This window comes from Cricetulus griseus, chromosome 8, assembly GCF_003668045.3.
Source record: "Cricetulus griseus strain 17A/GY chromosome 8, alternate assembly CriGri-PICRH-1.0, whole genome shotgun sequence".
NCBI classification, from domain to species: domain Eukaryota; kingdom Metazoa; phylum Chordata; class Mammalia; order Rodentia; family Cricetidae; genus Cricetulus; species Cricetulus griseus.
The window spans coordinates 64509413-64523172 of NC_048601.1; the positions used below are offsets into that span (position 1 = coordinate 64509413).

The window sequence follows — 13760 nt, forward strand, 5'->3', positions numbered from 1 at the left end:
ATTTTTCTACATCATCTTCAGTGTGAACTACTCTGTAAAACTGGAATGCTACAAAGAGCATCTTCCATTGATGAAGGATCTCGCCTCCATGCAGCATCTCTTCTCCTCCTCTATTCATTTTAAATCCTGTTACACTACCCTAAAACAAGCTCTGCCCCCACAGCCTCAAAACACTTTCTTCTTCAACAGGCTACAGACTGCAGCCCTGCCCTTCCACGGCCAGGGTTCTTCAAGGGGTTGACTAAAACTTGAATATCTTTCAGGTAACCCTAGGTACAAAGTAAATTGTGGGGCTGGAGAGATGGCCCAGAAGTTAAGAGCACTTGCTGCTCTTTCAGAGGACCTGGGCTTGATTGATCCCCAGCACCCACAGGATGGCTTAAAACACTCCAATCCCAAGGGATCCAACACCCTCTTCTGGACTCCCAGGGTACCAGGCGTGCACATGGTATACCTACATACAAGCAAGAAAACATCCATACACATAAAAATAAAGATAAGTCTTAAGAGAGAGGGGGGAGAGGGAGGAAGGAAGGGAGGAAGGAAGGAAGGAAAGAAGGAAGGAAAAGGAAAGGAAAGGAAAGGAAAGGAAAGGAAAGAAAAGAAAAGAAAAGAAAAGAAAAGAAAAGAAAAGAAAAGAAAAGAGAAAACTAAAGTGAAGTGCTGAAGGTGCAGCCATCCCTTTTCCTTGCAGGTTCCTCACACTCCCTCACCAGTGAGGTCCCCTTCAGTGACTGCCCTCCCTGTTCTGTGCATCCCTCCCCCTTCCCCACAGCCCTCCCCCTTCCCCACAGCCCTCCCCCTTACTTCCACGTCCCTCCCCCTTACTTCCACGTCCCTCCCCCTCTTGTCCCACAATATCCCCTGTAAACCTACTGTGTTCTGCCTACACCAAACAGTTCCTCCCAACCAGAGCCTCTCGCAGGCTGTTTGAATTCTGCTGTTGCCAAACTATTTGTGGAGCTTCTGTCCAGCAGCAGGGTGGCAAAGATAGAAGGCCAGTATCCCACCTGCTAGAGTAATTCCCTAAGTCATCCAGGCTGAGATACCAGCGGGTATCTCACCCCTCCTCTCCAACGCAACCTTTCCTGTTCTCTTACGCGCCAGCCATTTCACCTCTGCCTTGCTCCTGTGAGTCTCCCCCAGAGTCTAGGTCCTTCCAGGTCCTGCTCTTCTACCTCATCCTCTTTCCAAGCAGTGGTAGGACGTGTTTGAGTCACCACGTTTTTTGGCATAAATTTTGTGTGTTGCTGGAGCTCAAACCCAGGACCTCAAGCATTCTAAGCAACCTCTGAGGGTTCTCTGCTGCCTCCTGAGTAAGAACAGATTTCTTTCTTAGCATTCAAGGCTTAACATGAGCCTCATTCTAGGCAACTAGAACAGAGTTATGTTCTATTGCAGCTATGGACTTTATTCCCTCCTTGGCTTCCATCTCAAGATCAGAGTGAAGATCATAAGGAAATACATCATGGCTACTTAAATTTTTCTATAATAACAAGAATTAATTTGAACTAAAACAAGCTTCCTTGAAAAATCCTAATTTAAAGCAATTTTTCTAAATATCTTATTCTAAAAAACACCCTTCCGCATTTTATTGCCTCTTGACATTGACTTCCTTTTAAAGTGCCAATGTTACAGTCTCCTAACTCAAGTTTTGCATCTTTTAGCCAAAGATCTGGTCTAATGCATCTTATCTTCCCCCAGTCCCTTAGCACTGCTCAGGATAAGCACTCATCAGATGGAGAAGTCAAGGAGTTACAGATTAATTGTAAGCATGCAAATTTTGAGTATCCTCAGGGCAGCAAATAAAAGTCACCTTCCACTAGGACTATGAGTGCAACCTTCTCATTTCCAGTGGGCTGATTTTTTTTATTCCACAATTTTGTTGGTTAACATTTCAAGTCTGTAAAGAGGTTAAGAGGACTGGTTGCTCTTACAGAAGACTTGGGTTCCATTCCCAGCACCTATAGAGGCTCACAACCACCTGTAACTCCAGTTCTAGGAGATCTGAGGGCACACACATGGTGCACAGACATGCATGCAGGCAAAACAACCATGCACAAACAGCAAACAAAACATTGCAATTCCGTTAGTTTCATGTTAAGGATGAAATACTGTTAATAGCTACGTATGTGTGTGCACATGTGTATATGGCTGGATGTGTACCTGTGTGCATATACACATATACCACCTTCTCCTTGAGAAGCCCTAGAAATGAGATCAATGGAGAATGAGGTTAAGCCATAGGTTTCTAAAATTATCCCAAGGCAAGTCATCAGATATTCTATTCCCTGCCAGATCCACCTACCCAAAGAAAAGACTGACAGGACTCAAGTCCTACCTCAGGGTTTGAAACCAAATGTCACCCCAGCAATCCAAGTGCCAAAATTTCAGTAACACAGACAGGGCACTCCCAAAAGCTCACTCTATTCGAAAAGCCCTCATTAAACTCAAGAGTTATATTTAGCAAAAATGGAACAGAAGTTATATTTAGATGAAATGACTTAAAAGAATTTTACCAAAAACAGCATGTTTAGACTGATCTGCAAAAAAAAAAAAAAAGAGGGGGGTTAGGTTGGCTAGATGGCTCAGTGCTTAAAGGGGCCTGCCACCTGAGTTTGAACCCCAGAACCCACATGGCAGGAGAAAACTGACTCCCACACTGTCCTGATATGGCATATGTGCCCCCCCAAAAAACTTAATAAGTAAAATGTAACAGTGTATGAATTGTTTTTAAAAAAAGAGAAAAGGTTTTCCTTGGTTGTTACATTAATTCCCCCCAAACAACCTTATTTCTGTTTGTCTGGTGTGTTGTTGGCTTTTTACTCTTTAGTCTTTTTTGGATCTTTTTTTAAGGGGCCTGCCACCCAGCTCCAAGTAAATCAATCACACACGTTGGTTTATTCTTAGTTATGAGTGCCTGGCCTTAGCTTGGCTTGTTGTGAACCAGCTTTCGTTAAATTAAACTGTCTACCTTTTGCCTCTAGGCTTTTCCTGTTCTCTTACTTCTGTAAATCTTACTCTTACTCCATGGATTGCTGTGTAGTTTGGGTGGCTGGGTGGCTGGCCCCTGACATCCTCCTCTCCTTACTGGTGGAACAGGAGGGAGCACACCAAGGACGTAGGCAAGTGATCCTCAGGAAGCATAATATAGAGAGTACTTACAAGTCAGCACACAGTTAAAGCCTAGGACAGTGCCACAGAAGTGATCTGCACAGCCTGACAAAAACATGAGCTTCAGGATAGTGACTCCCAAACACCTCTTCGTAGACATACCCCTTTCCGAGCTGTGGTAACCACTCACATTGTAGTCACAAACTCTGTCAGTGTGAAGCTGTCCTGCAGAACCACACCCAACCCTGTTCTTTACCTTAAACACTATTTTTAGACATCCACTTTATTTCATTCATCAGTTTTTGCTGTGGGGACAGGCTCTTGCTAGGTAGCCCAGGCTGCCCTCAAACTTACAGTGACCCTGCTCTCTTCATCTTTGGTGTTCTAGGATTATTGGCAAGTGTCACTATGCTTGGCTTAATTTATACTTTCTTAGCAAAATTGTAGTCAACATCACCTATGTGGTTTTGTAAACCTGCACAAAGTCTCCTCTAGAATGAAGGTGTAGTCAGGGGTGGTGGCATGCATGTCAGCAAGAAGATCACTGCAAGTTCAGGGTCAGCCTAGTCTAGATAGCAGTTCTAGTTCAGCCAGGACTAGACAGTAAGACCTTATCTCACAACCTTTCCAAGGACTAGGAATAGTACCGAATGTGACAGTTTAGTCCCTTCTCCATAAGCTTCAGGTTCCCCAGGAAAAGAGAAGCACACTTATGGTGACACATCAAGAAGCTAACACAGGAGAATCCAAGTTCAAGGCCAGCCAGGACTATCAAATGAGACCCTGTCTCAAAACTTGGCCTTTACCCCAGGGTAAGGTGACCTCTCCCCTAAAGAGTCTCAGGAAGATACGGTTTCCCAGAATCCCAAACAAGCCAGAGTGGGGAGTAGAGACAACCCGTGGAGAAAGACAGCTTGGCTACAAGACTGGCTGGCTCCTGCTGTCCAAGCAGCAAAGATACCAGTGGGGAAGGGTGCTTAGGCCTCCCGTCTGCAACGGCTAAGATCCATGAATAACTGGAAAACACTGCAGCCAGTCTCCACTTGGACTTCAGGTTTGGTTATTTCCATAAAATCAGAACAGCAGGGAAATGGGATCCCCTACTTTAATACTTATAGGCCTTAAAACAGCAAAGCTCTGCAGACCTAGAAAGCAAAAGATGGACTGAATCATATATTCCAAGAGTCTTCCAACCTACCAGATCCTGTATTACCATTCCCTGACTGTCCACTTTCGATGGAAAACAGCAGAGGTCCAATTTTTTCTGTGACCACTTGCCTCCCATGCAAATCATGTTAATTATATTGATATGATTATCAAGAAGAAAATAATAATTGCAGACATAGCATCCAAACAAGTGTGCTAACCTGCTTTTTGCTTACTGGCCATGATGCTCAAGGATTGAATAAAACTAAAAATAAACTTTCCTAATACATCAGTGAACTTCAAAACTGAGCAGAAAGACATGTGAGAAACTCCAAAACTCTGAGAGAGCTGAACTTCTGTTAAGTCAGATAAGATACAGCATGGGGCTGAGATGGAGTCAGGTACTATTCCTATCTCAGTGGGCTGAGATAGCTCTGTGGGCAAAGGCACTGGCTGGCCAAGTCTGATGACCTGAGTTGGATCATGGGCACTCACATGGCAGAAGGAAAGACACCAAAGGTGTTCGGACCTCGGCACAGGTACCCTGTCATAAGCTTTAAAAACATCCATGTGTATGCACACACAAACACATAAAAAAGAAGAAGAAGAAGAAGAAGAAGAAGAAGAAGAAGAAGAAGAAGAAGAAGAAGAAGAAGAAGAAGAAGCAGCAGCAGCAGCAGCAGCAGCAGCAGCAGCAGCAGCAGCAGCAGCAGAAGAAGAAGAAGAAGAAGAAGAAGAAGAAGAAGAAGAAGAAGAAGAAGAAGAAGAAGAAGAAATGGTGTGTGGAGAAAATCTCCAGTCAAAGGAAAATTAGTCCTACTTGGGACGTTTCTGGTGACTTTTAACTTCCTAACATCTGGCTCAGAGCTGACATATGGGCATTAGTGGCTCCTGATTGGAAAACAGAAAATGGGTCTAAAGTAGCCTAACTCTCTCTCTCTCTCTCTCTCTCTCTCTCTCTCTCTCTCTCTCTCTCTCTCTCTCTCTCTCTCTCATACACACACACAAAAATATGGGAACTTCCTGGACCTGCAAGCATAAGAGACCAAGTTGATGGGGTGAGGGGGAGCCCCCCAACATCTTGAAACCTTCACCTTGAAAGAGCAAAAGCAAAGGCCTAAGTCAATATCCACTTTTCTAAAGGACTTCTTCTGGTGCCCTGAATAGCAGCAGGCCCAAAGCTGTGGGGGGGGTCTTCCCCCATCCTAGGGCAAGGGTGTGTGTGTGTGTGTGTGTGTGTGTGTGTGTGTGTGTGTGTGTTTCCAGTTCATCCATCAGAACTGTGTGTGTGTGTGTCTGTGTGTGTGTGTGTGTGTGTGTGTGTGTGTGTGTTTCCAGTTCATCCATCAGAACTGCCCCCAACCCCAACCAGTGAATATCAACACATACACTGCCCCAACTATGGAGGCCATCCGGCTCCACCAAGGAGGGACCCTAACATGACAGCAGGAACAACCCAATGAGCACCCACGTCTTCCCTGGCAGCCCTTGATTATAATCATATTTAAGATAAACTTTTACATGAGCTTTGCGTGGAGAACGAACTAGACTAGCAGACACCGGGAAAGCTCTGTAGGAGGCTGAGACGATGCGCAAACGGCCTCACGGCAGGAAGGTGTGCACCCAAGAAGACTACATCCGACCCATCATCAACACAGGAAACCTGGGTGTGGAGTAGCGGCTCCAAGGCCTTGCCAGCCCCAAACTGCACCCCCTCATTCCGCGGGGGAAGAGAGGCGGGAGTTCAGAGCTAGAGAGGGGTGAAGGAATCCGCCCTCATTTGCACATTGTCTGGGGCCGGGTCAATTTGCTTAATCACCGCTCTAAATGCCAGGCACACAGCACACAATGCGTTCCCATTAACAGGTTTAAAGTGTCGCAGCGCTCGCTTTAAATGAGAAAAGCCGGCAACAAAAGGGGGAAAAAGCCAAGTAAGAATGCCTTGGTTCGCCCTCCAAACCATCTCAGAGGAGTTTAAAACCCATAGTTCTGCAGAAAAAATTGAGACCCTGGTGTGAGGATTGGGGGTGGGGACAGGAGTCGTGAATAATCCACACAAAATAAGGAGTTTGTACAGCTCACAACAGCCCAGAGAACCCAGAGGTCAGTGGACAACATCTCAAGCCAGGCTCCTCCAGGCCCTTGCCCAAGTTTCCCCCTTGCCAAGGGGAAAGTTGACCGGTCTCCAGGAAGGAAAGGGAGACCCCCACCCCCACCTCCAAAAGTAGGCACAAATCCAAGTTTTCCTATGGAAGCAGCAAGGAATTTGGGAGGTTGGAACGAGGACCCACCAGGCCAAGAGCTCCCAAAGGCGAGAAGTGAAAAGATCTTTACTTTCATCCCGGCACCGGCCAGTGCAGTCTCATACTAGGCCGCCACAGGGGAGTTTAACTCTGCAAACAAGTTCTGCCCAGGATCGGCGCAGGAGGTCCCATCCCCCACACCACGGCCGAGCCTGGGGGCGCATCCCAGGGCCCGGCGCCCACCGGTCCGGGCACAGCTGGATTGACACTTACCGTGCGCGCTCCACCAGGAGATAGGGGTCCATTGGAGAGGTACGGGCTGCTCAGGTCCGGAATCATCAGGAAAGGGTACCCAGGATACGCAGGTCCCTTAAAGAAAGCGCCGTCCTGGGGCCTTCTCACTGCGGACAAAAACCAAAGCGGAGTGAGGTCAGGGGTCCCCCAGACAGCACAGCAATTTGGAACTCCAGGCGGGAATCTGGCACCCGAGTGACCCTAGAGTGAGCCCCAGAGTGGCTGCTGCAGAGATGGGAGGAGAGCAGGGGCTCTGCGACCCGGGGCCATGGGGACCCGTAGCGCTGATCGCTGCGGGCCGGAGAGTGCAGACTGGAGGAGAAGGGACGTACCTTCAGCGAAATAGTCGCGCGGCTTCTGGAAAGCGTCCCGGGCGGGCTGCGGGCGCCTCTCCGCCTGTGGAGGAGACACAAAGGCGAGGGCCTCGGGTGAGCGGGAGCGGGACCCGAGTCCCGGGTCCCCCGAGGGGCTGACCCTAGGAATCCCTTTACCTCCGAGTCCGAGCTGCTGCTCTGATTCTCCGATTCGTTGACCAGGGACGACTTGACCTCATCCAGGTCCCGCTGCGCCGAAGCGCTGTCGCTGCTCGGCTCTTGCTCTTCGCCCCCCTCGTCCTGGAAGGGGATCAGCTCGTCGTTCGCTCCGAGGTCGTCCCCTCCGCTGGTTGCCCCGGCTCCGGAGCCACCGCCTCCCCCGCCGGCGCCGCCACCGCGGCCACCACCGAGCTGGGGCATGGTGGGGCCACGGGCCGGGGCCGCTGCGCTCGGAGCCCCGCGCCCTGCCTGGCCCGGCCCGGCGCCCCTCCCTCCCGTTCGCTGGCCCGGCTCCGATCCTTTGGCCGCTGCAGCGACAAAGTTTTGACAGGGCGTGGCTCCGTGGAAGCGGGCCCAACACCGCCCAGCTGGGGCAGGAGACACTCGGCTCCCGATCGTCCCGCAGCACGGAGCCTAGGGTTCCCCAACTAGCCGCCGCCACCACCGCCGCCTGCTCGGCTGGGGCGTCCCAGAGCCTGGCCCGCCGGGGAGGGGCGATGGGGAAGGAGGGAGGGACCGCCCGGCGGGGCAGGGGGGCCGGAGGGAGGAGCCCCGGCTGCAAGCTGACACCCGCGCCTCGCGGAACCGGGAGAACTGCAGCGCGCGCACGCACACTCGCATTCACACTCGCGTCCTGCTCGCCTGCACCTTCCGGGGACTGCACCTCCCCTCCTCGGGCAGCCGCCCTACTCCTCAGACTTATCCAGATCCCCTCGACTGAACCCCATGAGTACCCTGGGAGGTCCTTCTCTTGCCCTCCCGCAAAGCCCGAGAGTCTGGCTCGCACTCACTCCAACGCATCTAACTTTCTTTGCAAACAACCCCCAGAACTCCGCGCGGGTTCCTACTCCGCTCCCACCGCACTGGTAGACGGCACTGCCCCCTGCGGGAAAGCCGAGGACTCGCAGACCCGCCGCTCAACCGGTCCGCCTGCGGTTCCTCAGTGCAGGATCCCATCAGCCCTTTACCCAGCCGGATTCCTAAGGCAAAAGACTGGAGAATTTTATGATACCTCGAAACAAACTGAGCGGCCTTCTGTCCTCTTTCTTGTGGTGTCCCAACGCATTCCAGGCCTCAAACTCTTTTTGATCACGTCCTAAGTGAGGTACTACCAATGATCACGCTTTCTCTAGAGCTGTAGAAAAATTGTGAAATCCAATACTGACTGTCTTGGACTCAAAAGGGATTTTGATTGTATTCATTTCAAGGAGAAATTATCAACTAGAACTTCCAAAGATGATCATGAAGCTGCCTTGATAGCCAACAAGCATAATAAAATAATTACCAAGCAGCTTCACAGGTAAAGAACAGCCTTGAGAGAGCATTTCCAAGAACTGACAAGATGGTTCAGCAGGTAAAGGTGCTTGCCATCAAGCCCTATGACCTAAGTTCCATGTCCTGTCCTGTTGTTGCTTGTTTTTTTTATTGTTTGTCTTTTGGGAACCCTGTACCCAGCTCCCAAATCATGACACGGAGGCTTATTCTTTTTTGTAAATACCCGGCCTTAACTTGGTTTGTTTCTCGCCTGCCTTTCTTAAATTATCCCTGTATACCTTTTGCCTCTGGGCTTTTCCCTTTTCTTACTTCCGTATATCTTTTTAAAAATTAATTTAATTTTTACATTCCAATCCCAGTTCCCCCTCCCTCCTCTCCTTCCGCTCCCCCCCCCCCAATCTGCTCCACAGAGACGGTAAGAGCTCCACTAGGAAGTCTACTAAGTCCCATCATCTCGTTGAGGCAGGACCAAGGCACCTCTCCACCCTCACACCCCTGTGTCTAGGCTGGGCAAGGTATCTCTCCATATAGAATGGGCTCCACTAAGTTAGTTTGTGCATTAGTGTTAGCTCTTGAACCCACAGCCAGTGGCCTCGTATATTGTCCCAGTCACACCATTGTCACCTATATTAAGGGCATCTAGTTCAGTCTTATGCAGGTTCCCCATTTGTCAGACCTGAGTCAGTGATCTCTCACTAGCTCTGGTCAGCTGATTCTGTGGGTTTCCCCATCATGGTTTTGACTCCTTTGTTCATATCACTCCTCCCTCACTTCAATTGTACTCCAGGAGCTTGGCCCATTGGTTAGTTGTGGATTTCTGCATCTGCTTCCATCTGTTTCTAGAAAAAGGTTCAAGCTTCTCTGGGATTATGGATTATAGACTGGGTGCCTTTTGTTTTGTGTCTGGTATCCACTTATGAGTGAGTACATACTATGTTTGTCTTTCTGGTTTTGGGTTACCTCGCTTAGCATGTTTTTTTGTAGTTCAGTCCATTTGCCTGTGAATTTTAGAATGTCATTGTTTCTTACCGCTGAGTAGTACTCCACTGTGTAAATATACCAAGTTTTCTTTATCCATTCTTCAGTTGAGGAACATCTAGGCTGTTTCCAAGATCTGGTGATTACAAATAATGTTGCTATGAACATAGTTGAGCAAATGTCATTGTGGTGTGAGTATTCCTCATTTGGGTATATGCCCAACAGTGGTATTTCAGGGTCTTCAGATAGGTTGATTCCTAATATGCTGAAAAATCACCAAACTGATTTCCACAGTGGCTGTTAAAGTTTGCATTCCCACCAACAATGGAGGAGTGTTCCCCTTTCTCCACATCCTCTCCAGCATAAGCTGTCATTGGTGTTTTTGATATGAACCATTCTGATTGGTGTAAGATGGAATCTGAGTGGTTTTGATTTGCATTTCCCTGATGACTAACGATGTTGAGCATTTCCTTAAGTGTTTTTCTGCCATTTGAGATTGTTCTGTTGAGAATTCTCTGCTTAGATTTGCACCCCATTTTTTAATTGGATTATTAGGTAGTTTGATTTCTAGTTTCTCGAGTTCTTTGTATATTTTGAAGATTAGCCCTCTGTCAGACGTGGGGTTGGTGGAGATCTTTTCCCATTCTGTAGGGAGCCGTTTTTGTCTTGTTGACTGTGTTCTTTGCTTTATAGAAGCTTCTCAGTTTCAGGAGGTCACATTTATTAATTGTTGTTTTCAGAGTCTGTGCTACTGGAGCTCTATTTTGGAAGTGGTCTCCTGTGCCTATGCATTAAAATGTATTTCCCACTTTCTCTTCTATGAGGTTCAGTGTGGATGGATTTATATTGAGGTCTTCGATCTATTTGGACTTGAGTTTTGTGCATGGAGATAGATAAGGATCTATTTGCATTCGTCTACATGATGACAGCCAGTTATACTAGCACCATTTGTTAAATATATTTTCTTTTTTTCCAGCTTATATTTTTAGCTTTGTTGTCAAAAATTAGGTGTTCAAAGATATGTAGGTTGATATTAGGGTCTTCAATTTGATTCCATTGGTCCACCTGTCTGTTTTTATGCCAATACCAAGTTGTTTTCATTACTATAGCTCTGTAATGATGGTGATGACCCCCCAATGATCCTTTATTGTACAGGATTGTTTTGGCTATCCTGTTTTTTGTTTTGTTTTGTTTTGTTTTGTTTTTTTCCCCGTATGAAGTTGAGTATTGCTCTTTCAGGGTCTGTGAAGAATTGTGTTGGGATTTTGATGGGGATTGCATTAAATCTGTAGATTGCTTTTGGCAAGATTGCCATTTTTACTATGTTGATCCTACCTATTCAAGAGCATGGGAGATTTTTCCATTTTCTGATGTCTTCTTTAGTTTCTCTCTTTAAAGACTTGAAGTTCTTATCATACAGGTCTTTTTTGCTTGTTTGGTTAGAGTTACCCCAATATATTTTATGTTATCTGTGGCTATTGTGAAGGGTGATGTTTCTCTGATTTTTTTTCTCATCCTGTTTGTCATCTGTATATAGGAAGGCTACTGATTTCTTTGAGTTAATCTTGTATCTTGCTACATTACTGAAGGTGTTTATCAGTTGTCGGAGTTCTCTGGTAGAATTTTTGGGGTCACTTATGTAAACTATCATATCATCAGCAAACAGCAAGAGTTTGACTTCTTTTCTACTCTGTATCTCTTTGATCTCCTTTTGTTGTCTTATTGCTAGAACTTCAGGTACTATGTTAAATAGATATGGAGAGTGTGGACAGCCTTGTTTTGTTCCTGATTTCAGTGGGATTGTTTTGAGTTTCTCTCCATTTAGTTTGATGTTGGCTGTTGGGTTACTGTATATTGCCTTTATCATGTTTAGGTATGTTCCTTGAATCCCTGATCTCTCCAAGACCTTTATCATGAAGGGGTGTTGAATTTTGTCAAAGGCTTTTTCAGCATCTAGTGAGATGATCATATGATGGATTACATTGACAGATTTTTGTTTGTTGAACCATCCCTGCATTTCTGGGATAAACCCTACTTGGTCATGGTGGATGATTTTTCTGATATGTTCTTGAATTTGGTTTGCCAGTATTGTATTAAATATTTTTGCATCTATGTTCATGAGGGAAATTGGTCTATAATTCTTAGATGTATCTTTGTGTGGTTTGGGTGTCAGGGTAATTGTAGTCTCATTAAAAAGGTATGGCAATGTTTCTTCTGTTTCTGTTGTGTGGAATAATTTGAGGAGTATTGGTATTAGATGTTCTTTGAACATCTGGTAGAATTCTGTGTTCTTGTAGATGTAGGTGATTTCCTTGAGCTGGTGTTTTCCCTCTAGTACTTTCCCTTAGTAGAGCTAAGTTTGTGGATAGGTATTGTTTTAATTTGGTTTTTATCATGGAATATCTTGTTTTCTCCATCTATGGTTATTGAAAGTTTTGCTGGATAGTCTGGACTGGCATCTGTGGTCCCTTAGTGTCTGCATAACCTCTGACCAGGACCTTCTGGCTTTCATTGTTTCTGTTGAGAAGTCAGGTATAATTCTGATAGGTCTGCCATTATATGTTACCTGGCCTTTCTCCTTTGCAGCTCTTAATATTCTTTCTTTATTCTGTATGTTTATTGTTTTGATTATTATGTGGCAAGAGGACTTTTTTCTTTTTTCTTTTTTTTTCCTTTTTTGGTCCAGTCTATTTAGTGTTCTGTAAGCCTCTTGTATTTTCATAGGCATGTCTTTCTTTATGTTGGGGAGGTTTTCTTCTATGATTTTGTTAAATATATTTTCTGTGCCTTTGAGTTGGACTTCTCCTTCTTCCATCCCTATTATTCTTAGGTTCGGTTTTTTCACGGTGTCCCAGATTTCCTGCATGTTTTGTATTAAGGATTTGTTGGATTTAAATTTTTCTTTGACCAATGAATCTATTTCCTCCAAGTTATCTTTAATGCTTGAAATTCTCTCTTCCATCTTTTGTATTCTGTTGTTTATGCTTGCATCTGTGGTTCCTGATCATTTACCCAGATTTTCCATTTCCAGAATTCCCTTGGCTTGTGTTGTCTTTGTTGCCTGTATTGCAGATGTCTTGAATTGTTTCCTTCACTTGCCCAATGCTTTTCCTTTATTTTCTTTAATGGATTTGTTGATATCTTCCAATTTTTTGTTTGTCTTTTCCTCCATTTCTTTAAAAAAAAAGAGAGAGAATTTTTCATTTCCTCTTTAAGGGCCTCAATCATACTCATAAAGTTATTTTTAAGTCGTTTTCTTCTGCTTCATCTGTGTTGGGATGTTCAGGTCTTGCTGTTGTAGCACCACTAGTTTCTAGTGGTGCCGTATCGCTCTTTATGTCATTGAGTGTGTTCTTCTTACCTTCTTGTCTATGCATCTCTTCCTTTAATTGGTATAGGTGGAGCTTGTGCTTCAGGGGGTCTCTCTTTCTCTAATTCGTATAGTTGGGGGCTGTGGCTCCATTGACGGCTCCTTCAGGCTCAAGTAGAGCGGGGCTTCCAGTGAACACTTCTCCTGGTGGAAGTGGGCCCAATGCTCAGGTGGTTCTCCTTGAGGTGCAGTAGGGCTACAGCTCCAGTGGACGCTCCTTCTGTTGGAGGTATAGATTGAGCTCAGTTGATGTAGTAGTGAGTATCTCCCACTGAGAAATGGCAGTGGATGCTGGCTGGGACACAGGTGCTCTTTCCCAGACGAACTTTTTGCAATAGTTTCTGGAAGCTACTGCTGGAAAGCGCTGCTGTTGTGATCACTCCTCGCTCCTGGGACTGAAGCTGGGACCTCCCTCTGACACTGCTGCTCTGGGCCTGAAGCTCAGGCCTTCTTCTGAAGCTGCTTCTGGGCTGGGATTCAGGGCTCTTATTGATGCTGTTCTGAGCCTGAAGCTCTGGTCTCTCTCTGACACTGCTTCCTGGTCTAAGGCATGTGTCACTCCTGTATATGTTACTTTCACTCTCACTGGTTGGCAGGCTGTGTAGCTGGGGGGCTGGCTGGCCCCTAGCGTCCTCCTCTCCTTGTTCTTGCTCATGGATCTCCCTTTTTCCAGATTTCTCCTGTTTATTCCGTCTGCCTGCCAGCCCCACCTATCCTTTCTCCTGTCTCTCTATTGGCCTTTCAACTCTTTATTAGACCAATCAGGTGTTTTAGACAGGCAAAGTAACACAGCGTCACAGAGTTAAA

At 46.3% G+C, this 13760-nt stretch overlaps 1 protein-coding gene across 2 annotated transcripts in view; it reads right to left on the reverse strand.

Annotated features, from left to right (window-relative positions):
- Nucleotides 1–7827, reverse strand: part of Tcf7l1 (transcription factor 7 like 1) — a 159181-nt gene extending 151354 nt beyond the window's left edge. Inside the window, exons 1-3 of one of the 2 annotated variants that reach the window (XM_027429462.2) lie at nucleotides 7289–7827; nucleotides 7130–7193; nucleotides 6777–6904 (exon numbers count right to left, since the gene is read on the reverse strand). In XM_027429462.2, coding sequence (XP_027285263.1) covers nucleotides 6777–6904; nucleotides 7130–7193; nucleotides 7289–7531 — 435 coding nt within the window. In that variant the 5' untranslated portion in view covers nucleotides 7532–7827. The remainder of the gene's footprint in view (nucleotides 1–6776; nucleotides 6905–7129; nucleotides 7194–7288) is intronic. The other variant, XM_027429463.2, reaches the window with a different exon arrangement.
- Between the last annotated feature and the right edge of the window lie 5933 nt (nucleotides 7828–13760).